General features: G+C 36.4%; 2 protein-coding genes and 1 long non-coding RNA gene across 5 annotated transcripts in view; 1 reads left to right on the top strand and 2 right to left on the bottom strand.

The window, feature by feature from the left end:
* Positions 1 to 283: 283 nt before the first annotated feature.
* si:ch211-136m16.8 (uncharacterized) lies at positions 284 to 5,704 on the bottom strand. 2 transcript variants are annotated; one of them, XM_057825499.1, is made up of 6 exons: positions 5,322 to 5,704; positions 1,115 to 2,548; positions 830 to 1,025; positions 713 to 744; positions 553 to 644; positions 284 to 475 (listed from the first exon to the last, which is right to left on the bottom strand). In XM_057825499.1, the coding sequence occupies exons 1-6, from the start codon at positions 5,361 to 5,363 to the stop codon at positions 415 to 417; spliced, it is 1,857 nt and encodes a 618-aa protein (XP_057681482.1). In that variant the 5' UTR covers positions 5,364 to 5,704; the 3' UTR covers positions 284 to 414. The 2 variants fall into 2 exon arrangements, with proteins under 2 accessions (XP_057681482.1, XP_057681481.1); XM_057825498.1 differs by lacking the exon at positions 5,322 to 5,704 and adding an exon at positions 4,719 to 4,978.
* LOC130909268 (uncharacterized) lies at positions 4,309 to 14,364 on the top strand. The gene is made up of 3 exons (XR_009061719.1): positions 4,309 to 5,552; positions 10,765 to 12,452; positions 12,646 to 14,364. It is a non-coding gene; the product is annotated as an uncharacterized LOC130909268 (long non-coding RNA).
* Positions 6,661 to 26,129, bottom strand: part of si:ch211-180a12.2 (uncharacterized) — a 28,889-nt gene continuing 9,420 nt past the window's right edge. Inside the window, exons 4-13 of one of the 2 annotated variants that reach the window (XM_057825493.1) lie at positions 22,796 to 23,101; positions 22,437 to 22,547; positions 17,740 to 17,901; positions 16,560 to 16,874; positions 13,011 to 13,061; positions 12,625 to 12,879; positions 12,207 to 12,551; positions 10,726 to 10,986; positions 9,123 to 9,422; positions 6,661 to 9,039 (exon numbers count right to left, since the gene is read on the bottom strand). In XM_057825493.1, coding sequence (XP_057681476.1) covers positions 9,011 to 9,039; positions 9,123 to 9,422; positions 10,726 to 10,986; positions 12,207 to 12,551; positions 12,625 to 12,879; positions 13,011 to 13,061; positions 16,560 to 16,874; positions 17,740 to 17,901; positions 22,437 to 22,547; positions 22,796 to 23,101 — 2,135 coding nt within the window. In that variant the 3' untranslated portion in view covers positions 6,661 to 9,010. The remainder of the gene's footprint in view (positions 9,040 to 9,122; positions 9,423 to 10,725; positions 10,987 to 12,206; positions 12,552 to 12,624; positions 12,880 to 13,010; positions 13,062 to 16,559; positions 16,875 to 17,739; positions 17,902 to 22,436; positions 22,548 to 22,795; positions 23,102 to 26,129) is intronic. The other variant, XM_057825494.1, reaches the window with a different exon arrangement.

Genomic DNA, 26,129 nt, shown 5'->3' on the forward strand with positions numbered 1-26,129 from the left:
TGTGGCCTTTTGCCTTGATAAAATCAAAGGCAGAATTAAGAAAATATTGTCCCAGTCGGACAATTATAGCTTTTACCAAGTGTTGGGGACATTGCTTTGATGGTATGCCTATGCTTAACATAGTTCAAAACGACGCAAAATTGTGTTAGCTTTGAGCATTTTGGCTACAGTAGCAATATTATACAAGCATGTTATATTGAGATACACAGATTTGTTTTTAATACATTAAAAAGTTACAACGCACATTATCACAACAAGTTGAAAAGAGAAAATGGAAAACTGCTGCATACCGATTATCAGTTTTATTATGCTTATTATACGATATAACATCATCAAGACAACAAAATCAAATCGCCAATAATTAATTTTGACATTTCATATATATGCAGATATTCACAAAAAGTACAACTGCACTCAGTTGCTGGTGGCCTTCTTTAATTTGGTCTTGAGCTCTGACATGAATGGATTCCCAAATCTGAAAATAACATATGAACCAACTAAAACACACTGTTTTATTCTGTAAAAAAAGAAAAAGATTTACTTTCTATTCACCCTGTTTGTCTTGGTGGGATCCATTTGAGTTTTTGTGGCATCTCAGCTTGTTTGGTTGCATCAGCCTCTGGCACTAGTTGGAGCTCTGCTTCCTGTTGGTATTCAACAATTGATCATAAACACAATATGTACCCAATGTTGCAATCAACATTTCACATACCGTCTTTGGTAATTTTCTCAAAACAGGAAGCCCTAAAAAAAAAAAAAAAAACAACGTGTGACATGATGACGGTTTACATAATATGAAAAATTTTCCTGTTGATTCAAAGAAACGTACCAGGCACTTTGATCCCCGATCCCAGATTTCCCATGATATGAACACCTGCTGCCATTTTGGATGCTGGCGGAGCGCTTTCAGGTTCAACTGAGGGTCTCAGGAGAAGCGAGCGTCGGTCTTTTGGTGGCCTTGCATGGGGATTTTTAACAGCGATTCTTGCCCTTTGAGGAGCAAAATTCAACGCAAAGCTGCTCACCTGCAATGATTAGGAAAAAAGTTTGCCTTTTAAGATAAAACCACCACTGATTAGAGCAGCATTAATGATTAAGGAGGAACTCATCATACCTGAGTGTCACCTTCACACTTTGGCTTGTCCGCTTCACCCAACGACAGAGAACTTTTTGTTTTAACGGTTTCACCAGAAAGCGTTAAAAGCTCCTCTTGCGACTCTTCCGAGTCACTTGTAGGCAACTCGGAATCAGTCTTTAAAATTTCCCATGCGCTCAACTCAAGAACATTTTGTACGCTAGCTTGAAGAACGTCAGAAGACGAGTTGGCTCTCGTTGCTCCTTTTTGATCCCAAAACGCCTGCTCCGAGAATCCCAACTCGGGTGACGATATTTCGATGAAGCTTTCCGTCTCGGACCTTGCTTGCTGCTCTCTTTTTTGCAAAGATTGATTCCTCCTGGATATCTTGTCTTCTTTGGACTCAACGGTCTCTTCTGATGAAGCAGGTTGTATCCCCAAGTTGAGGGTATCTTCAGGAATTGCATCTTGATTTTGGCTGATTGAACAGAGCATTATTTCCTCTGTGTTTATCACAGGATCCGCAATGGTTGCGGAGTCTTTGAACACTTCATTCACCTCCTCAACAGCTCCATCAGTTTCACCGTTTACGATCCCCTCCGCTTGTTCTTCTGTATCATTTATGTTTTCACTCTCTTCTTTGGCTATTGATGATCCAGTAAGCGTCCCCATCTTCCATTCTTGCTCAAAGGGTTTTTCACAAGAGAATTTGACAGTTTTTTCAACTCCTTCCTGAATGTCTTCAGTCTTATGTCTTTGGTCAAAAGGTACATTCATGAATGTTTGTGTTTCAGTTTCATTTTGAAAAGCTTCACTGTTCTGTTCAATAAGTGGCTCCTCACAGGTTAGAATATGTAGCTGCTGAGACACATCACATACACTCAAGGGCATATTTTCAAAGGTTCCTTCAATTTCCTGTGCGGTCTCGATGTGGGGCTCTACCGGTACCGCAGAGAGTACTTCTGCTTTGCAAATGTCATTGTCCATATTAAAAAGCTCTACTTTCTTTCCCTGTTCAGGTTCAGCCGTCGTCACAACAGATTGCTCATGAACGCCGTGTTCTTGATGTTCCTCCTCGAACCCTTCAGATTGTGGTCCAACTTCAAATTTCAGACCATCTGCATTTTCTTCCTTTTCTTCTGTCTTTGGTCTGCTTGAAATTTCAAGGTCCCCTACAGTCTTCTCTGTCAGACTTAACTTCGACACATTAAAGAACATTGTTGCAAATTTCCTTTCAGAATCGGGCAATTGTGCTTTGCTTTCCGTCTTCAGGGTTTCTTCACCAGCCCAATCTGGCACAGATACATTTCGATGACATGCCGCAGTGTCAGAGTGGTCCTTACAGATACCTGCAGTGGTGGGACCATCACCACTAGAACCGCTTCCTATGGTGGAGTCCTGCTGCGGATCATCGCCGAAGATATTTGAAGGTTCCGGCCTGAGGAATCTGTTGACGGCCCCGGTGATATAGTACTAAAAAAACATTCACACAAGAAAAATTAGCCCAAGAATTTAGATGCAAAATTCTCATCAATACTGTGCAGAAATCCCGTTTAAGACTTCACATTTATTAATGGCGTACCGCACGCATGCCATTTTTAGACCGTGACGTCGCATCGTAAAGCGGAAGTAAAGCCGAAGTGGGACATTTTAGACCTGCCCTTGCATGGAAACAACGTTATTTGTGCTACTTTTCTCCGGTAATCTTTCAAAAACAAACATGTCGATCACACATTGCTTTTTTGGAACTTGTAGAAACGACTGTAGACATTACGACATACGAAGGATGTTTTCTTTGTACGGTTCCCGAAACCAAAACTCGGGAGGAAAAAATGTGAACACTGAATCAACTTGCCCGGACTTTAACACCAGCTTGGTGAATTCATTCACATTTCATATGCAGTAAACATTTTGTTGGGTTGGCATGGTCTTTCAGAGGGCAAAGAGGTAAGCCATTTTTATATTTTTAACTTATTTTTAGCATGACATTGTGCCGTACTGCTTCTGTCTGACAATGACCCGAAAAGAATTACAATGGTGTCTGTTAAAAAAAAAAAAAAAAAAAAAAAACTTTAGTAAGGGGTAAGTGTGAATAAATTATAGAATCAAGATTTGTTAATAACGAAAAAATTAAAAGTGTTCGTTGGCTGTCACTGAGTAGCATTTGCCATCATTACACAAAATGTAAATTCCCCCCAAGAATGGTCAGAGATGTAGGACAACCAGAAGATATAATATATAGGAAAGACGGGGCTGGTGGTAAAGGATAGCTTGTTGAAACAGGAGAATGTCATTGTCAGTCGTGTAAGAAAAAGGTGTCAATAAAAAAGCTAAGGCTATGCTAAGGTCGCCTCGTTTTTTTCGTCTTTTTCAGCCCTCGATACTCAAGCCATCGCTTTAACTGAACATTTTTATGTACTTCCACATCTTTGCAAGTGAATTTGGCACCAGGGACATCCTTTTCGGAGAGAATTGGTAGGTTTAGTTTTGTAAACATCTCCTTCATACACAATTTCCATTCATTTCCTATTAGGGACGGTGGTATGTCCTCCCTTAGCAATAGTAGCTAACGTCATGAATATTAATGAGCGGAAGTGACGTGTTGCTTGCGGTACGCCATTGGAGAACATGTTAATTTAAAAAAAAATTTTATTGAACAATAAACATACATAAAGACATACAGTTCACCTAGAAAAAAATCATTATCAACAATATTTCCTCTCACATAGTAAGACACATAAAAATAATTCATACATTAAAAAAAAAGTTATATACCAAACAATTTCGCATGACATTCTAGCACAGACTTGCATTTATTATTCCGTATCATATTAAGTGATGTGATTCAATTTCAACCAAAAATAATTTAAAATTTGGATTTACGTTTTGAAATTTAGATGTATGAATATTATATTTCCCCAACAATATATAAAGATTCAATATTGTGTATCTTTGGATTCAAATACAGTAATAATTGTTTTTCCTTTCAATCCAATCTTTTGTCTAGTATGCAATAAAATATAGTTTTGAAGATCAGTCCAAAACTTTGCACTAATGGGGCAACCATAAAACAAATTAGGTATGTTCACTTAAGTAACGATGACATCATTGCTCATCGGTTAACTCTTTGATGCCTATACAAAAATCAAAGATCGAGGTAGCCTTGATGATTTTATTTTTATTTATTTTTTTAAACCATATAGATGCCTGTAGCCACCGATTTGAACCCTACATAAAATATATATATATTTTTTTTATTGTATTTTATTTATTTATTTTATTTTTTTTCCCTCTGTACTATGTACAGACTATTAATGTGTTTTTCGAATGTTGACTGCTAATGTCATACATTAACGGCCACATCATGCTGTCCTTTGAGCTACCTATATCTTTGCTGCTGTAACACCGAGAATTTCCCCATGGTGGGATCAATAAAGGTCTTCTTATCTTATCTTTATACATTTTAATCGTTCGATTGCTGACACCCCCGCAGTAGTCAAAGTGGAGTGAAAACATCCACCACCGTTAATGGCAGTCAATGAGTATATTACTTGTTTAAACATGGTTTAGCATCTAATTGAAAGCGAAAAGTTAAGTTTTGCTATTTTATTTTATTTTGGCGTCAAGAGGTTGAGGAACTTACCTTCGTCTTTGAGGTAACATTTTTAAGAGCCGCCAAGTGTTTGCCGCACATGCGATAATTCCACTATTCGCATCCAGCGGCAATGGGGAAAAAAATATTTTTAAATTCAGTCTGGAGGGTTGCAGTTTAGCAATAGCGTCAATCGATGTGACGCAAAAATGACATATGAAGATGAACAAGAGCGTGCGGGAACGTCAAACACTCACAATGAGAGGCTAGAGTGGTCTTTCAAACAAACAACGTACAATTGTAACCTGAAAGGAAACTACAAGCGTTTGGGTTAATTTTCTGCACTCTTTCATGGGCACTTCCTTTCAAGGAAGAGAAAACGGTATATCTTGTGCACACGGAAAGGTTTTTCTCCCCCAGTTGAAAGTACCAACGAAGTTAAAACACCGGTTTTAAGTTTTGTTTTATATTAATGGTCCTTTTATTAATTCATATTTTTATATTCTCTATTTTACTGTGGGAAATGTTTATATTGGCGTCAGTAGAAAATAAAGGACATTAAGAAACAAAAGGAAAACATCCTTTCAACTGACGCAACTGCAGTGCAATTCGAAACAAACACGACAAATATGCATCGATCGTGCTTCCACTCACCAAAATATTCCACAACGTCCCCTCGACTCTGGTTGGCTCCATAGCCCAAAACGCCAGTTTGGAGCCAAATTAATTGTTTTTGTTGATTTCAACGAATTTTATCAAAGCGCAAATGTTCTCCTGGCCTCAGTGTCGCTTCCACGTCAAACGGCGACAAAATGTTTGTCTTCATCAGCATGGCTAGTGATTTCCTCATAAAACAGTCTTCCGGGCGAGGGTGATTAACCACAGGTGAGGGTTGTGAAAGCGTGTTTTTCTATGTATTCTTTCTAGATACAGATACCCAATAACGAGGCTCTAAATTAAAATAATTCCTTGCAAAGTAAAATGACCGATAGTCATTTTGAGTTAGAATTTGTCGTTGCTCGTGGATTAGATCTTCAAACTTTCGGTTGGCGGGCTAGATGTAGCCCCTATGTCATTTTAAGGGGCCAGTTACACTTGGCATTTTTTTTCCTGAACTGGACACAATTAATAAGTAAATTCAAAGTCAATTACTTGAAAGTGGGGTAGAAGAACCTTTGCTGGAATTATATTTTATATAGCCTACAGTAGGGGTGACAGTGGCTAGAATTTCTTGCCGGAAATCCCCGACGTGAAGGTCGCCATGGAGCCAGAAATTTTATTAATTTATTTATTTTATTTTTAGGGTTGTCAAACGATTAAAATTTTTAATCGAGTTAATTACAGCTTAAGAATTAATTAATCGTAATTAATCGCAATTAATCGCAATTCAAACCATCTATAAAATATGCCATATTTTTCTGTAAATTATTGTTGGAATGGAAAGATAAGACACAAGATGGATATATACATTCAACATACGGTACATAAGGACTATTTGTTTATTATAAAAATAAATCAACAAGATGGCATTAACATTATTAACATTCTGTTAAAGCGATCCATGGATAGAAGGACTTGTAGTTCTTAAAAGAAAAATGTTAGTACAAGTTAGAGAAATTTTATATTAAAACCCCTCTTAAAGTTTTCGTTTTAATAAAATTTGTAAAATTTTCAATCAAAAAATAAACTTGTAGCTCGCCATTGTTGATGTCAATAATTACTTACACAATGCTCACGGATGCTAAAGCCTATAAAATCATTCGCACCCAAGCGCCAGCAGAGGGCAGCAAAACTCCATAAAACACAACAAGTGAGCGTTTCACTGTGTACTGTCTTTTAAATCTCTCTGAGCGGGGCATCTGCGTTAATTGCGTCAAATATTTTAACGTGATTGATTAAAAAAATTAATGAACGCCCATTAACGCGATAATTTTGACAGCCCTATTTATTTATTTAGTTTTTGGCGGGGGGGGGGGGGTCAAACCTCTTAAACTACTGAAATGCAGAGAATACAGTTTTAGCAAAGTTATTTCTATCACACATACAAAAACTGATTTTCATTTAAAATGGTATTTTTTCAATGATTTGCAAAATAAAATTTAACAAAAACAGCAATAACCCCAACCTCCATCTCTTAATTTTCATTTCCCCTCATTTCCTCACATACTAAATGCCAAATCTCAATTACTACTTAAGAAAATAGGATGTATATTAAAATGAAGTTAATATAAACATTTACTTTTTTTTTTTTTTTTTTTTTATAATAAAAAAATACCGTATTGGCACAAATATAAGACGGCCCTGATTATAAGACGACCCCCTATTTTTTAAGACTCCAGTTTGAAAAAATACTTTTTGAACACCAAATTTTTATACAGAAAATAATTACAGTACATCAGAAACAAATTATTATAACAATATATTTGAGAGAAAAAGCATGTTATTTTGCCTCATTCAAATCTTAATATCTGAACATTTAAATATGTAAACCAAAGTGCAATCACATTCGTAAATGAATGGCTTCTGATTTTTGAAATGTAAATAAACCAATCTATTGTGATAAAACAACAAAATTGCAATAACTGCATTAACCATCACAGTGAAGTCTAACTGTAACTGTTGAAACAAATCTGAATAAGGAAAAACATTGCAATAAAATAATGCCAACTTGTTAAACTTGAGAATGGCTGAGATACTTCTTCGTGTCAGGGGTTCGCTTTGGCCTGGGGAGTCAAGTTCAGCATTCGCTTCAATGATATCTGGCGCCATCTAGCGTCATGAATGGTTATAACGTCTAGACCCTGAATATAAGACGACCCCACTTTTTCGGTCTTATTTCAATGCGAAAAACACCATCTTATTTTCGGGCCAATACGGTATATTGGTGGAAATGGATTACGCTACACAAGCACTTTATTATGCTTGTAAATCTGATGTTGGTAGGTTTTTTTCTTCTTGGAGATGAAATGCATGTGTGGCAGCTTAGGTTTTTTTTTTTTTTTTTTTTTTTTTTTTACATAGCGTTTTGACAGTTGCCGTCATATTTTCGGAATCAAAGCACAGTGTACCGGAACAGCATTCCGGCCTTGAATCTCATACCTGAACTGCGTTCTGGCCCTGAATCTTATACCGGAACTGCGTTCCTGACCGTTCTGGCCCACTTTTACCCCTGGGCTACAGTATATAGCGGAAAACACTCAGGTGACTTGAAGTATTGCTCTGAGACCCCCAATTTGGCCAAATTTCAAAATTGCCCGATGTGCATGTGTGATACATCATTGGAAAGCTTAAAATCTCAATTTCCTGGGCGAAGAAAAATGTTGGACAGGAGGGCTTTTTAAAATTTTTTTTTTATTTTTTATGTTTTTTAAACAGCAAAACCCTATCTGGAGGTGAGAGCACGCGAGAGCAGAATTACAGATGCCATGACTTTAACGAGATATTATCGCGTACTTACCTTGTTTCGATACAAAAAGTCCATGTCGCATTTATCACTGAGTGTCAAGACACAGCTGTGAATGGCCACAGTTGGATTTTTGGGGGATTTTATGGGTGAAACATGGTAATATAACAAGGGTCGCGATGCAGAAATCGCTGACATCAAGGAGTGGTCGAGATGTTCTTTTTCATATATTTACCCTTTTAAATTTTTTTATTCAGTTTTTCTTTGTTTGGATCAATTATTTATCATTTAACATATCGGAGAAAACGCGACAGTAACAAAACAAAATACAATTAAGCTATAGTTATGAGGTAGATATCCATGACGTTTTTACAGACGCCATTTTTTTTCTTCCAAGTACACTTTTTGCAATATCTTTTATCAAATTGGTGACCAGAGAGCATGTTTCTATAGATAAACTGTGTTACCACATAAGTGTGATTTTTGATATTGCACAGTCTTTTGACAAGAGGAACTTAAGACAACACATCCTGCTGTGAAATGACTCAACTCCTAGTGTGTATCAAAATATAGACAAATAAAAGAAGTTGAATATAAAATGGGAAGTATTGAACAACATTAGAATTGTTTGTATTTCTTTTCAAAATCACTTGAAACAATAATAGCAGCCTTATTTTTGCCCAAATTGTCAGATTTTATTTGCTGATATGGATGGGATTTTGTCGTAAAAAATATTTGTACAAAAATACGGACACTTGTAAAAGAAAGATAAAAATCAAGCAGCTGGAAATGAGATCGTATAAATAAATAAACTAATGGAAACAATACCTTTCTTGATGAAATATACAAAAACTACAAGCTAAATTCTACTTATTAGCAAGTGTATAAAATATTTTTATTGGGATATCATGACGAATTCTTCTTGTAACCATCATGATGTTCACATGGAAGAATTTTCCTCATTGGGCTCTGAAATAGAAGTTCATTGAGAGAAAATAACACATTTATTACTATAGTTCTCACAAAAAAAGACAACAATAAATGTGTGTTACCTGTCCAACTTCTGTAAACAGGAATTTTGAGTGCTGGGTGCGTTAGTTCCACAAGAACTCGCAGGCGAGCTCTCTCGCTCTCCCTACTGCCCTTTGTCAAATTAACTCTGTTGATATACAATGCTCCAGAGTTTATCCCTCGTTCATCGTAATCATCATCGTCATCCTCATCACTACCCTCCTCCACATCGGATAACTTTGTCTCCTCATATTTCTCATTGTTGTTGTTCTCAACTTCCACTTTCTCGTCGATGTACGCTATACCTTCGGTGTCCGGATCTGTGACAGCAGCTTTGGTCTCTGGAAAGGATACATAAAGTATTTATCACTGTTTTGCTGCCATTGACGGTAATAGACGTCCATTTTACTTCACCAGCAAAAAGAGTGATAAGCAGTGTAATTAAAGACTCTTCCACTAGATGGCAAGAGCTACCTAACCTCAGACTACAGTATGTATGCATTTTTTTTTACCATTCTTTCATGAGTATGACTGTTCAACAAAATAGGACATAAGTTCACACTGAATAATTATATTTAAGAGTAAATTGATATTCATATTATACAGTAGTACCTCGACTTACGAAATAAATTGGTTCTGGAAGTAGTTTCGTAACTTTAATATTCTGTAAATAGAGAAGCGTTTTCCATGTAAATGTTCTAATCTGTTCCAAGCCATTTTAATATCAACAAAAAGAGTGATAGTAGGTGTAATTAAAGGCTCTCCCACTAGATGGCAGGAGCTACCTAACCTTAAACTAAGGTATGTAGTATGTTTTTTTTTTTTTTTTTTTTTAATTACCGTTCCTTCATGAGAATGATAGTTCAGCAAAACAGGACAAACGTTCACACTGAATAATTATATTTAAGAGTAAATTGATATTCAGTGTTATACAGTGGTGCCTCTACTTACGAAGTTGATTGGTTCTGGTAGTTTCGTAACTTGAACATTTTGTAAGTAGAGACACGTTTTCCATATATATGCCCTTATCCGTTTCAAGTCCCCTCAAAATTCTGACCTGAATCATTTATAATTTATAGAGACATGTAACAAATGGTAAATGGTAAATGGTGTTAATAGCTGTTATAATTAGATTATTGCACAATAAACATAAAATCAGGGTTGTGCATAATGTAAAAAACCAAGAATAGAGTAAAGACTAAAAGTTAATACACTCATGTAAAGCTATCAGAACACGAGAGGCGAATGAAGAGGATGCTGGGATACACACATACAGTAGGGGTCCCTCTTAGCTAATTGGATAGCCAATGGCAGAGCAGCTATAAGTATGTTACGTTAAGTAAATGCTGGGAGCTGTGAGTACCAACTATGCTGTTTTTTGCTTCTCTTATCCAGAAATTTCTATCATAACAAAAAGCAATATTTTCCCATCTGAAAATTCTGTATGTAGAGACATTCGTAAGTAGAGATACCACTGTAGTTGACTGTATATAAGGGTATGCACTTCCTTTTTTCTGTTTCATTTTATATCTTTTTTTAGACAAATGTGAAGACACCGCCATTTTACAAGTGACACTTTATAGAAAACAATATAATGAAATGGGGATAAAGCTAGAAAAATTGGACAGATAGATGTATAGTTACTTATTCCATGTCTGTTCCTCCGTTTATCATTCCGACTAGGTTCATGTGTGGACCTCTCGAGGGCGCACACGCTTTTAAGCTCCCTCTGCCCGTCATCTCCGATCTCCTCTGTCTCACTGGACTCGAGCGGTGAGAGGGTGGTCCCGCCCGCTGTCCACAGTAACTTGACCTTGGGGTGACCTCCTTTCAAGAGAAGGGAGAAGACACCCACTCCTTCACTGCTCCAACACACCGAAATTGAGGAGGGTATGCTTGGAGCGACTGAGTGTGGAACACAAAGTGCCAAAGTTAATGGAAAATTTTGAATTTTGTGCAGTGATATGACTGTGAAATTGTCCTTTAAAAAAGGGTGCCACAGGGGTCAGTTTCAGGACTGCAGTTATTTTGTGTCAACATTATTTATCTAAAAAAAATGTTATGACGCATTACTGTTAATAGAAGCAACATTTCAGTACTCAGATTGAAATTTTTGGTTTCATAAATTAAAATGTTTAAAATTTTCATGTGTATTGATTTATTTAGAGGTGGGTAGAGTGTCCAAAAATCTTTACTCAAGTAAAAGTAGCGTTTCTTCAAAATATTATTACTCAAGTAAAAGTAGTCATCCAAAAAATGTGCTCAAGTACAAGTAAAAAAGTATTCATTCCATTAGTATTTTTTTTCTGTTAGCACAAACATATCTATATGAACTGTAGTTGTAATGATACCTTACAATAACCCATTACAGAAATACAAAAAAAAAAAAAAAAATCACTGAATTCTGGCGAGAGGAAAAAAAAAAAAGACTGAATTATTGAAGCATTATTCGTCCAAAGCGCATGAGTGTCCTTTAGTGGAGAAAACAGTTCCTAGTTTGAATTGTGAATAGTTCCTTCATAGTTACTATTATATTAAAAGGATCTTATCTCCGGTTTTCCAAAGTCAATCGGTGCCAAATAAAAACTGGGAGAGGTTAAAATCCGCCATTTTGAGTCATGTTGAGGACAGAGCTTTATGTCAAATACTTCATTTTTTACAGTGCTTTAAAGATGCCACGTCACTGAACAGGCTGACGTGATCATAAAACGGTAAGCTTGCGTCAGATTGGTGTAATGGAGTCATTTGATTATTGTTGCGACGTCTCATTGTTGAAATTGGTAGAGCTACTCTTGGCGTCGCTGGCCAAAAAATAATAAATCTAATATGTGGAATAAAGAGGAAAAATGTAACGACTCTTGCGTAGCCCAAAGTAGTGGAGTAAGAGTAGCGTTTTTTTTTTCATAAATCTACTCAAGTAAAAGTAAAAAGTACGGCTTTGTAAAACATCTCTCAGGAATACATTTTTCTCAAAACGTTATTCAAGTAAATGTAATGGAGTAGATGTCATGCGTTTCTAACCACCTCTGGATTTAATAAATTGTTGGCAATCAGGGTGTCATTGGAAAAACAGACCGTCCCTGAATAAATAAAAGTACAAAGAAAGGCAAGTCAGTCATGCTTACCAATGTCAACATTTCTCCAAAGTCTCTCAATAGGTTCTTGCAGGGAAAGGTGCTCAACCCTGCATTTAATCCCGCCCCCTCTCTGTCTTTTCTCCCGGTTGTGTGCCGTCTTCAAAGTGGCCGTGATCCTGTAGAGTCTAGGGTGAATCTCCATGGGGCCCCACAGCTCTCCTCCATCCATCACTTCGTCTTCGCTGTCGTCTCGCTCGCCCCCTCTCACTTTCAGCCAGGTGACTGTAATGTCGGGTGGGTAAAAATCGGTAACCTCGCACCCTAGGGTCAGCATTTGGTCCGATGTGGAGGTGGTGGACGAGATGTCGGACACGCGTGGTTGCTTAATAAAGCCTAAAGTGGAATGAAATAGGATATAACATTCACATTTAACACTGAGTGTTATGCCATTCGTCTTGCATCTGACCTCTTGTCTCGCGGGTAACAGGCTGCTTAAGGGCAATGTGATGGACGCTGACCCACACTTTGGTACCTCCCTGCTCCAGTTCAGTTCGGGGCAGTTTGCACTGACTGGAGGCTGTGAAGAAGCCCTCGGAATTAGGTCGAGGGGAAGTTGAAGCTTGGGATGCCACAGGGCTCAGCTCTCCACCCTGGCAGAACCAGCGGAAGGTGATGACATCCGGGTGGAAATGGGATGCCCGCACAGTCATGCTGATGACCTCTGGAAATTTTGGAAAACAACATTTTATTTACATTATAGTTAAGTAAATATCAATTCACCCATTTACTTTAGTGCTTGGCTGCCAGCCAATTTCAGGAGTTAATCTGTATTTGTTGAAATGTCTGCCTCACCTGGGTCATTTGGGGTCTCTGCCAACTGAATTTCGGATACCTCCGGTGCAGCTGAATAGGTGAAGAGACAAAAGAATTACTCTGACAGCCTTGCATGAAGAATGTGTTCATTTTTTAATTTCTTTAATAGTATTTTAAAGAAATTCGCTCAATATTTTAGCCGTATTTTGTTTTTTGTTTTACTAAAGGTGTCTTTCCCTGAATCAAATGTAAGATATGTTAAGAATCATTTTACATTTTTTACATCTGTTTGATATTACGAAAATACATTTTTGGTCTTGTTAGAATACATTATTTTGTTGTTTTTTGAAATGTGTTCATAATATTCTAATTTACAGTACGACTAGGCATGTGCCGGTATGATATTCTGACGGTATGATAGCCTTAAGCCAAAATATCATGGTTTCACGGTATTGCAATTACAGCTCTAAAATGTGTTACTTTGAGATACCCACTTTTTTTTTCTTAATATTTTTCCATTGAACAGGCTTTTTTTTTTTTTTTTTTTTTTGAACAGGATTTTTATTTTTCAAAACATTAGCAAATTCGAAAATTCAAAAGTTTAATGTTAAGTTAAAATAAAAATAAAAAATAAAATAAAATCAAAATTAAATTAAAATACAGTGCTCTGGGTGAGCCAAAAACAACAGCCACAGCTCAATATTATTACCATCAGAATAAAAATTGATTCATTGAATTATTTTCCATAAAAAGCACGTGTGTATGACTCTTATCATGTTTACATTATTAACGCCACATGTTTTACCACAGCTAGACACATTAAACATGCTCTATCTCGTAGCTGGTGGGAAACGTTCATGACAGTGTTTACTAACCTTTAATTTTGTATAAATGCAAAATCATATTGGAGGTATTGCTTCCTCGGCAGCCACCTTCCGCAGACATGTTTTACATGTCGGTTGGCTGTCCTCCTGTAACTTTCTGTAGCCGAAGTATTCCCATACCAGCGATTTGTTTTCTTTAATGGGGGAAAAAGTTCAGGAGTTTCACCTCTTCCAGCTATCGTGTAGCGTAGCTGACTCACTGACACTGAGCAACAACCAGTGGGGGAGGGTTGAGCCTTGCAGCTGCAAGCGAGGGATTTCTACCTTTATTATTGGGACATAAAAAAGCTAATACCTTGGGGAAGATATGACAAAAAATTTGCGGTTTTGAAACCTTGACGTTTTCATATCACGGTATACCTTCAAACCAGTAATCAGCACATGTCTAAGTACGACTTTGTTTTCACAAGATTCTGACAAAACATGGAGTTGTTCTGGTGCGTATTTTAACTGTGTTTCAAAATTTTTCATGCCATCACAAATTTTCTTCTGTTTTTAGTGATTATGACTATCATGATTAAATATATTTTTTAAAAACTCTTGTGAATGTGGCATTCTTTTAGTTGTTCTTGTTTTTAAAGACTGTTTTTATCTCAATAAAAACACTTTTTTCCCTAAAAAATAAAATGGGTTATAATGACTCATAGACTTCATAATTAATTGAAATGAAAACTTATGTCAAATTTGCGCAAAAAAAAAAGGGGCAAAAACTAAATGTTAAATATTGCTATTGATCCTGAAAATATAGGTGATTATCTCTGCATTTGGTGATTTTTGTACATCGAGTGTAAAATCTGAGAATTTTATAGCCATTTTACGTTTTGTTATATTTATATAAAATATAATTAATCAGGATTTTATTAGGGAAAAACTTTGAATTTTTTTGTGCCGCTGCTCATGGAGAATCATATATGCCTAATGTAGGTGCCTGTTTTGGTTTTCGGTCGTTATCAGGTTTGGCTGTGAAAATATTAGAATTTTAAGTTTTTAAAAAAAAATTAGGCCCCCTACGGATCGGCTCTGCACCCCGTGTCATGTCAATATACTAGTCCTTCTCAAAAAAGTAGCATATTGTGATAAAGTTCATTATTTTCTGTAATGTACTGATAAACATTATAATTTCATATATTTTAGATTAATTACACACAACTGAAGTAGTTCAAGCCTTTTATTGTTTTAATATTGATGATTTTGGCAAAAAAGTCAAGAAAAAACTAAAATCCCTATCTCAAAAGCTTAGCATATCATGAAAAGGTTCTCTAAAGAAGCTACTAAGCTAATCATCTGAATCAATGAATTAACTCAAAACCCCTGCGAAAAATTCCTGAAGCTTTTAAAAACTCCCAGCCTGGTTCATTACTCAAAACCGCAATCATGGGCAAGAATGTCGACTTGACTGCTGTCCAGAAGGCCATCATTGACACCCTATAGTAAGAGGCTAAGACACAGAAAGACATTTCTGAGTGAATAGGCTGTTCCCAGAGTGCTGTATCAAGGCACCTCAGTGGGAAGTCTGTTGGAAGGAAAAAGTGTGGACGGAAACGCTGCACAACCAGAAGAGGTGACCGCACCCTGAGAAAGACTGTGGAGAAGGGCCGATTCCAGACCTTGGGGGACCTGCAGAAACCGTGGACTGAGTCTGAGGTAGAAATATCCAGAGCCACTGTGCACAGGCGTGTGCTGGAGCCACTTTTGAACCTGAAACAGCAGCAGAAGCAGGCTACAGAGAAGCAGCACTGGACTATTGCTCAGTGGTCCAAAGTACTTTTTTCAGATGAAAGCAAATTTTGCATGTCATTCGGAAATCAAGATGCCAAAGTTTGGAGGAAGACTGGGGAGAAGGAAATGCCAAAATGCCTGAAGTCCAGTGTCAAGTACCCACAGGCAGTGATGGTATGGGGTGCCATGTCAGCTGCTGGCTTTGGTCTACTGTGTTTTATCAAGGGCAGGGCCAATGCAGCTAGCTATGAGGAGGTTTTAGAGCACTTCATGCTTCCATCTGCTGAAAAGCTTTATGGAGATGAGGATTTCATTTTTCAGCACGACCTGGCACCTGCTCACAGTGCCAAAACCACTGGTAAATGGTTTACTGACCATGGCATTACTGTGCTCAATTGGCCTGCCAAATCTCCTGACCTGAACCCCATAGAGAATCTGTGGGATATTGTGAAAAGGAAGTTGAGAGACACCAGACCCAACACTGTGGATGAGCTTAAGGCTGCTATCGAAGCATCCTGGGCCTCCATAACACCTCAGCAACGCCACAGGCTGATTGCCTCCATGCCACACCGCAGTGAAGCAGTCATATCTGCAAAAGGATTCCCGACAAAGTATTGAGTGCATAGCTGATATAATTAATTGAAGGTTGCCTTTTTTTGTATTAAAAAACACTTTTTTGTATGGGTCGGATGAAATATGCAAATTTTTTCAGATAGGGATCTTTGTTTTTTCTTGACTTTTTTTTTTTTTTTTTTGCCAAAATCATCAATATTAAAACAATAAAAGGCTTGAACTACTTCAGTTGTGTGTAATGAATCCAAAATATATGAAAGTCTAAAGTTTATCAGTACATTCCAGAAAATAATGAACACAATTTGCTAATTTTTTTGAGAAGGACTAGTATTATGAAGTCGATGAATGACTTATCATGACATTAAGGGAACATATTTTAGCAATGTAAACACATTGAAATAAAACTCCTTACATAGAACTGTAAACCTCTCTGATGATCTCTCCATTACAATCTTGTCTTTGCCAGCATAGGACACCTGACATTTAAATACAGCTCCCTTATGGATGGAAATCTGCGGGATGAACGTCAGCGAGGCGATGAGCTGCTGGGCTCCACTTCCTGTTGAGTGTAGAGGTCCCTGGGAGTGCAGTTTGTAGTAACCCATCTCTCCTCTGGAAGGAAGCAGAGGACCTTTTTCCGGCGCTGGGGAGGTGAGAGTTAGGCCGTAGGGCAGATGGATGGTGGTTAAGGGGTTATAGAGGCAGTTAAAGTTTGCACTGGATGTCCCTACGTTTGGACATTGTTAGCAGAAGGATGGTGAATAGCAAGAGAGCATATATTATGCCAGTCAATAATTTGTAATAATACATATAATTATTAATTATTACTCACATTTGTAAATCCTGTCATGTGTCAGTACCACACATTTATTAAACATTTATTAATCTAGGGAGTGTAATTGCATACAGACTTTCATCGGGAAGCCAATTTGGTAGTACATAACATAATAGAGGGTGAATGAAAGGTTCAAAACAAGCACAAGTGGCGTTGTAATCATGAACACTGTAACTTTTTATACGAATAAAAACGGTGAGGGCTTTATACAACATGAATGTGAAATGAGGAGGTAAATAATGTGTTAAATATATTTTTGACTTGACTGTACCCAGTTTGAGAATGAGAGCTCCACACCCTATTTCGCTGTTGTTGTGTGTTGCAACAAATTACAAAAGAGCTCAGCTGTTGAATGTTAGCATGTAAACGATAATGTTAAAGTACTAATACATAATACAGTACATGTTTTCTTCTTCTTTGACAAAAAAAGGCCTCTGATTGACAGAGGCATTTTTCTGAAGTTGATCACTGACTAGAAAACTATGTAGGCGTGGACATTGTATTGAACTGGAGAATGGAATTTCTGTTGGATAGAATGTGTGTGAATGATGAGGATAAACTGTAAAATTATTGAAATGTATACTTTGAAACTTTGAAAGGAGGTCAGCATCTTAAATGCATTTAGTGTACATATATATAAATTAAAGTTTGAATGTGATAATTCAGTTTTGAAATGGGAGAGGAGTGGAAGGACCACATTCACAAAAAAGAGAAACAACTCAGGTCTTCTTGTGTGCCTTTTTAGTGTAAGGTCTACCTGTGAGGGAGGTGTCGGAGATTGGAGTGTCGTTGAGGAACCATGCAGTCTGGACTCGGTCCACCCTCCTGCCTTCGATGCACACGCTCACTCTGCCCTTTTGACCCACAACGATGCGTGGAGGGAGGATGATTCCGGACACTGCCAGTGATTTCTGCTTCTCTGGAAGCAAAGAGAATCAAGTCATGTTGTAATGGTTTACAATTTATCCGCAGGGTCTCAAAAAGTCTAAGAAAGTCTTAAATCCAGTCATGAATCTAAAGCCTAATAATGTCTAAAATTCTCATAAAAGATCTTAAATACGACCATGAAAGGTCTTAGAAATCTATTGACTTTACATTGATTGAAAACATTCATAAACTCCAGTCTCAGATTTAGATGTTTTGATTTTTTGGGACACTGTCAACTTTTCAGGATGCTCAAATTGTCCCCACCAACTTTTAAGCAACCTTATTTGCATTATATAATGTGTTCAGTTATATAGGTAATTTAGATTGTCTTCCCATATGTTGGAATGATAGTATTGACCCTACCATCATTAAGTGAATTATTTTCATTATTTTCACACTTACATTTACCCCTTTTACACTTGCTGAATGAGCCAGTCAATGTTTTTTTCCTCAAATGTCCTCAAACGCGCGTTTGTTTGGCTGATGACTTGAGCCCCCCCCCCCCCCCCCCCCCAATACACTCTCACAGTACAGAATCCCATTACATGTCGACCTGCTGCCTCCTCCGCCCGCTTCGAAGAGGAGTGATATAAGAGGGGTTTTTTTCTGGCCAGCAGCTGGTGTAAGTAATGTGAAAAGTCATTGTTGTGAAGGTGGGAAATGAACCACTAATTTTGCTACTGAAAGTCTGACCTGCATCACAGTTTAGCATTACTTTTACATTAAACTGTGTGAACTTGCTAACCTGAGTAGGAAGCTGCTTCAGGAGAAATGTCCTATGTTAACGTTATTTAAACTGAGAAATATGGTGAACTCTGCTCAGCTTTAAGAAATGTAGTGAACCAAGGTTTACTCCATCTTCACAGTTTTCATTTTTATTTTGCTTATGTGGTCTTAAAGCAGCCCAAAGGAGCTTTAATTTTTTTTGTTTGGCTGTGCTTGAGGACAAAAGCAGTAGTGTTTTTCCTGAAGGAAGGCTCCATTTTATTTTTTTTTGTTATTACCTGACTAAGAAGTTGTTGTTTTTTTTTGTTATATACAATTTATTTAGACAGACAATTTTGAGTGATATCAAGACAAATGTTGATTTTTTTTTTGCATTCCTGGATAGTTAAGAGATGATTATAAATGTTGTATTTCTTTGTATGTTAATACACACATTTGTGTTCAAATATTGCCATTTAAAATTGCTAATTAAATCCAGACATTTATTCTGGAAGTTTTGAAAATGTTTATTTAATAGTTTTTGAAAACAAAGGTTTTGAAGTGAACGGTGTATCACCTGAACCTATACATATGTACTGCAAAAATCCATCTCCTTAAAGCTGAAAAAAAGAAAAACTTAAAGTCCCTTGTTTTCAGTGTCAATCTTCTAGAAATAAGTACAATTATGTGACAGTGGTACAAGTAATTTTACCGAGATTTCTTGAAATCAGAACAATAGCAAGCTGAAAATAAGCTTAACAGACTTATTTTAAGCAAAAAACATCTAAACCTGTTTGTCAAAAATGTTCTTAATTCAAGAAATTGTTCAAAACATTATTTGAAAGCAATTTTTTTCTTGATTTAGGTAAAAAATGACCGACTTTTAGATTTTTGGGCTTAATAAAAACAAATGGTAATATTTACTAAAAGTAAGTGGAAGAATCTGACACATTAATCTGTTAACTAGCCTATAAAACTCAAAACAAGATGAAGAAAATTATTCGCCTAGATTTAAGAAAAATGATCAGATTAAGACGTTATACTGTAAATTTGCAGTGTGAAAGTATAAGTCAATACAGATTTATTTTGCATTAATCATTTAGCCTATCAATTAATTAGGTTCCTATTGGTGAGAAATGAAGCCCAGTCTGTTTGGTCTTATTAATGTCCCGTCCCCAGCAAAAAGTGTACATACAGGTTGTGCTGTTATATCGTCCCTACCAATATTGAGACCAAACCTACGCCCTTGCTGTGATGTAACTACAAAGTGGAACTACCTGTGCTGCTTGGTCAGAATTTATCGAACACCACCTGCTATTGCTGTACTCAAATAAGGTTTTGAACATTATCTATTTTTGAGCTAAGAACATTTCTGACATTTCAAAGCTTTTTTTTTTTTTTTTTTTTTTAAAGATTAAATATACTAATTTGTTGCTTAAAATAAGTCTGTTTAGCTTGTTTTGAGTTAGCCATGATTCTTATTTCATGAAAACTAAGTGAGTAAAATTTATTTGAAGCACTGTCAGATAATTTCACTTATTTCTAGAAGATTTACAGGAAAAACAAGGGAATTGAACAAGTTTAAAGGAGGTGTGTTTTTGCAGTGTATTTATTATGGCCTTTACAAGTCTTAAATTTGGCTTGTTGAAACCTGCAGAAACACTGTTGTGTGGCAAATCCATGTAGAACAATGTGTTATTTATTCCATTAAATTTGAGAGACAATAAACTTGTATATCCACCTATTGGCACCCGTACAAGAGTAAGTCATAGGTTCTTAACTTCCTACAAGTACTGTATTAGCTTTGTGTTCACTTAAACGGGCCCAGATTTCTCACACACCCATTATGTAACATTTTTGCTATGTAGTTTCTCGTGGGAATTTTTAAAAATCCAAAATTCATGTGTTGGCCAAAAAAAGTTTGGGAAAAAAATTGGGTTTACTGAACGTCAATGATACTGTACCTAATACTGTAGTCCTCAAACTCTAGCCTTTTTTTCCCCCCCCGAATATGACTCGTAGCAAGAATAATATTAAACATGTTTAAATACAAAGAGTACATCTAAAATCACTAGTTCAACATTACAAGGTATTACTTGAAAACGTACAAAAAAAAAAAAAAAAAAAAACTGTCATGAAAAATGTTGTAATGACTCTTGTAAAGCAAGCACATGGCTTCCGGAAAAAAAAAAAAAAAAAAAACATCTTAATTATGACTCATTTTCTTTGAATTATAATGACATAATTATGAGCTGGTGACTCATAATTTATCACAATTTGTTTGTGCTTATACAGTTGTGGTCAAAAGTTTACATACACTTGTGAAGAACATAATGTCATCGCTCTCTTGAGTTTCTCTCAGCAGCAGGTGATAGCTTGCGTTTTCGTCCAGATCGTGGCAGTGACAAAACAGTGCCATACACTTTATACTTACAAACAATTGTTTGCACTGTTGCTCTTGGGACCTGCAGCTGCTTTGAAATGGCTCCAAGTGACTTTCCTGACTTGTTCAAGTCAATGATTCATTTTTTAAGATCCATGTATGTATACAGTATTTTTGACCCAGCAGATTTGATCACTTTTTCTGTTAACCCATAATAAAGTCATAAAAGAACCAAACTTCATGAATATTTTTTGTGACAAAGAAGTATCTGTTCCAATCACTCTATCGGAGAAAAATCAGAGTTGTAGAAATAACTGGAAACTCAAGAGAGCCATGACATTATGTTCTTCACAAGTGTATGTAAACTTTTGACCACAACTGTATGTCCTTGTTTCAACCACAAAAGAAAAATTATTTAAAAAGTTGTACCGTAATTTCGCTACTTTTTTCCCTCATTTTGAATTCTGCGGCTTATAGTCCAGTGTGGCTTATTTGTTGGTTTATTTGGGTTAATAGGTAACACTTTATTTGACAGCGGCGTCATAAAACGGTCTGTTTTTGCTTTTACTCATTTATTCTTAGTCTTTTAATTTTTATTTTTATTTTTTCATGGAAATGTGCACTTTGAGATTTGTTTTTCAAATGTAAAGTGGGTTATAAATAAAATGTATTATTATTATTACCATGTTTTATTTTTATGTGATTAAAAAACTACCTTCATATTGAAAAGTTTTTAAAATTTAAATGGCATGAGACATTGCACCATTTTTAAAAATGTTTTTATAAACTTAAAAAAAAATCTATATAATACAAAAAATACTGTTACGAGTACCATATTTTTCGTACTATAAGTCGCACCAGCCAAAAAATGTGCAATGAAGAGGAAAGAAAAAAACATGTAAGTCGCACCAGAGTATACGTCGCATTTTGGGGGGACATTTATTTGATAAAATCCAACACCAAGAACGCACATGTCATGTTGAAAGGCAATTTAAGAGAAAAATAGAAGAGAGAACAACTGGCTAAGTCTACAGTATGCTAACGTTACATGACGCATAAACAACGAACAGAGAACTTGTCTGGTATGTTAATGTAATATAGCCATTAAGAGTTATTCAGATAACTATAGCATAAAGAACATGCGGACAAGTTATGATACGATAATGTGTTAATAATTTCATACATAAATCGCTCCGGATTATAAATCGCACCCCCGGCCAAACCATTAAAAAACACTGCAATTTATAGTCCGAAAAATACGGTTAAAAACCTTGTCATTTTTTATTTATTTATTTATTTATATTTACTTTCATAGCATATTTTAACCTACAGTACATTGGGGTTTTGATTCTTCAATTTCTCTATATGGGATCGTCACTGGAAAAACTTCCACTGTTATATGATACACATTTCATGCACACACACAAGGCCTCCCTCACCATCACGTCGCCTCCAAGAAAAGCCAAAGCACAAGAGGAAAACAAGCACCAGGGAGATACACATCAGTGCCACGGATGCTTTAGCAGATTTAGTGAGCACCGGTGCCACATCTGATAGAAAGAACAGAAAAAAATTCAAAATATACTCCATGGTGACCTCAGGCGTTTACTGTAAAATGAGGAAAACAAGTTGGAATTAAGATTGCATCAACAACAAAATGAGATTAGATAAAAGCTGTTTTGATGAGCACTTCCAGAAGTGTGAGAACGACTGTGTTTATTTTGTCTATTCAACAACCTTTTGTGAATTTGGCCACGCTATTCAAACGTCCGGAATTTAAGATATATAATAAGGCTACCTTGAGGATCCAGTTCTTCCACGTATGCTGAAACCCGGGCTGACTGTACAACTCCAGGCTGGCTGACTGCACACTCCACCTCCCCGCCCTTCTTCCTCTGCTCATGGTTCAAAGTAAAGTAGCGTGTGGTTCCGAAGGTCCCGTCCGGATTCTGCTCACTGATGGGCGGATCAGGGAGAAAAGTTCCGTTTTGCAGCCAGGATATGGTCAACTCCTCCGGGTAGAAGCTTTCCACATGGCAGGAGAGGGTGAGAGGACTGTTGGATGAAGGCGAGCGAATGGCTGAGAGCCTGACGGTTGGGGTGTCTGAGGGAGCACAATTGAAGTCATTATCAAAACTTTTGTGACTTACTTTGAAAGGATAACAAGACAGAAATAGACTACAATTACAATACATTTGGAGTGTCTGAGGGAGCACGATTGAAGTCATTATCAAAACTTTTGTGATTTACTTTGAAAGGATAACAAGACAGAAATAGACTACAATTACAATACATTTGGAATGTTTTTGGAATATTTTTTTCTGGATGTGATTCAGTTTTGGCACACAATGACAATTATATTTATAAAAAAATCTAGTCATCAACTGAAAACAAAATGGATGCATTGTCAAACAGGTTCTGATGTGGGCGGGATTCACCATAGCAACTCACAACTGGCTTTAGTCAAAACAGTGAACGCGTCTATACCTTCTGTGTAAGGGGTGGGAATAGGAACTTGCGTCTCATGATATAGAGTATTTATTGTGTCTTTGGCATTTTTAAGACCTTGGAATGATAAGGATTAAGTGTTATTTAACCTTTGCTCTTTCACCAAATTTACTACCCTTTCCACACTTTCTGAACAAAGTAACCTCCACACAGACTGCTTTCGAATCATTATACATTACCCCTCCCACTATGTTTTTACATCTCAATCAATTTCAGACCCTTTCAAAGCTACCAAACTATAAAATTGTTTCACCTTTATTTAAATTATAGAAGCTTTGTTTTCAATACACTCCATTGAACAGCAAAAACATGGTGGGATTGCCAAGGAAGATGCAAGCTCATTTGTTGTGCCTGTTCAATTAACTGATGAATTGGTGAAAAAAAAAAAAAAAAAAAAAAAAAAAAACCCCAACAACAAAAAAACGATCAAATCAATCAATCACACATTAATAATAATAATATGATACTTAATGTATATATAATGTATTTTCTTTTTTCTTGTTTTGAAATTTATTAAATTATTTTAGGGAGGAAACAGTAAATACAAGCAACAGTATGGCCCGGGATTGCTTAGTTTTATGTAATGTGAACACAATACTACCGAGTGGCAGATAATACATACTTTCCATAGAGGTGCAGCTGTAATGTAGTAGTAGTTAAAGGACACCATAAATGGGTTAATGTGCAATCGCTTCTCCATCACTGTGATCACAATGAATGTCCAGCCTAAATGAATCCCTTAGTAATATTCCGGAAAATTGTACATTAAAAAAAAAAAAAAAACTCAGTATCTTGTTGTGGAATACTCAAAGCCTATTAAAATTTGCACATGAAACCGTAAAGTTTGAAAGCCAACTTTGACATTGCAATGGCAAGAGATTCGTCTTTTGCCCAATAGACGGCGCTGTCGCCTCCACAATCAGGGATTCTCTATACAAATTGTTGGAGTGTCGAATTAATTTTCATGCACTAAATGGAGTCCTACAGAGATCAAACCCATCCAAGAACACTCGCACACGCTTATAGTACAAATTTGTAAATTTTCAAGAAAGTCGGTCGAGCCGTTTCGGAGTCCATAGGGAACGAACACACACAGACACACAGTTCCATCTATACATAAGTTTAGATTTAGTTTCTCTGATGTCTGTAGTTGGATTAATTCCGTAAACATTAAAACTGGATGTTTGGAAACATCTGCTTTTGCATTTAGAAAACAATAATACAGTTCCATATTATTCACAGTCCAACTTTCAGCAGTGTAGCTAAAATGTTAAGCCAAGATGAGCCTATTGGTCGACTAATCGCAAAATTAATCGATGATTATCGACCATCAAAATAACTATTTGTGCTGGCCCTGGTGCCCCAAAAGCAAACACTGCATCAGTGTTGTTGATGTTGACGAGCTAAAAAGATGTAATTGGAAACTAAAACATAACGAGACGAATGCCGTTTTTTGTCTGAAGTGATGAGAACAAGATAAAAAAAATCACCATAGTTTACGTCATAGGTTTACAATGCGTTACATTTTCTTATTGTATCATGTGACGTGCTACACCTCCCGCCCGACACACACGCTTACTCACTTGTGTCCTTCCCTGGCTCCAGATTTGCCTTTTGTGAAACACATGTCAGGTGATGCTTGGTAAGTTTTGTCTTCTTATTTTGGCTACATATGCCATGTTGCTTTAGCCTTTAAAAGTCTGTGCTGAGTGATCATCACACACTAAATGTAAATTGTAGCGTTAGCATAGCATTCGCGTTAGCATAAGCATTTAGTGTGGGGAGTGTCGTCTTAAACTCTTGGATATTTTTTACATGCAGTCCGCATGCAACAAAAATGAAAGAAATGAACAAAAAACAGTTTTATAATGGGTCGAAATTCATTTTTGAACAGATAACGTGACTAGCAACTTCGACAGTCATTTGCTTTGCATATAATAAAAAAAAAATAAAATAGGTGAGGGCTATTTTATTTTGCGAACAATTTTTTTCTTTAATTGAAAATATTTTTTTTGATTGAAACATTTTTGGGGATTGAATGATTTAGACACAAATGTCCTACCCATAATATGGCCCAGACACAAAAAGGATGGAACGTTTTCAATGAAAAAATAAGTGTTCAAATGCAATTTTTTTTTCTCAAATATTTTTTCGCATTCAAAAACTTTTTCTATGATTGAAATTCTTCCTTTTTTTGATTGAAGTGATTTATTCTTTTTGAAATTACTGTTTTTTTGAAGCAACTTTTTTTTGGATTGAATTCTTTTTGAAAATACATTTTTTGAAGCATCATATTTTTTGATTGAATAATAAAGAGAAAAATGTCCTAGCCAAAATGTGGCCCAAACACAAATCAACATTACTTCAATCAAAAAAGTTGCTTCAATTTTTCACTGGGGTAACTACATTGGAATGACACCGGCAGGCGTACCATATTCAAGGGATGACGATCTTGGCAGAAAGTATTGCCTAAGCAGCCTGATTTAGAATTCCCCTCAAGAATGATGGGAGACAAAAAACACTCATTGTCAGCTTATTATTATAAATATTCTTGTAAGTTAATTCTATTGCTGACACTGCGTTTTGGGGTCATCAACATATTGTGACCCCCCTACCCCAAAAGT

The sequence above is a fragment of the Corythoichthys intestinalis genome, chromosome 21 (genome assembly GCF_030265065.1).
Source record: "Corythoichthys intestinalis isolate RoL2023-P3 chromosome 21, ASM3026506v1, whole genome shotgun sequence".
NCBI classification, from domain to species: domain Eukaryota; kingdom Metazoa; phylum Chordata; class Actinopteri; order Syngnathiformes; family Syngnathidae; genus Corythoichthys; species Corythoichthys intestinalis.

Coding starts and splice junctions, on each gene's coding strand:
- si:ch211-136m16.8 (XM_057825498.1), bottom strand. CDS start 4,769: ATGTGCGGCAAACACTTGGCGGCTCTTAAAAATGTTACCTCAAAGACG. Junction 1,026..1,114: donor AGTGTGAAGGTGACACTCAG/GTATGATGAGTT, acceptor TAATCATTGCAG/GTGAGCAGCTTTGCGTTGAA. Junction 645..712: donor TGAGAAAATTACCAAAGACG/GTATGTGAAATG, acceptor GAATACCAACAG/GAAGCAGAGCTCCAACTAGT.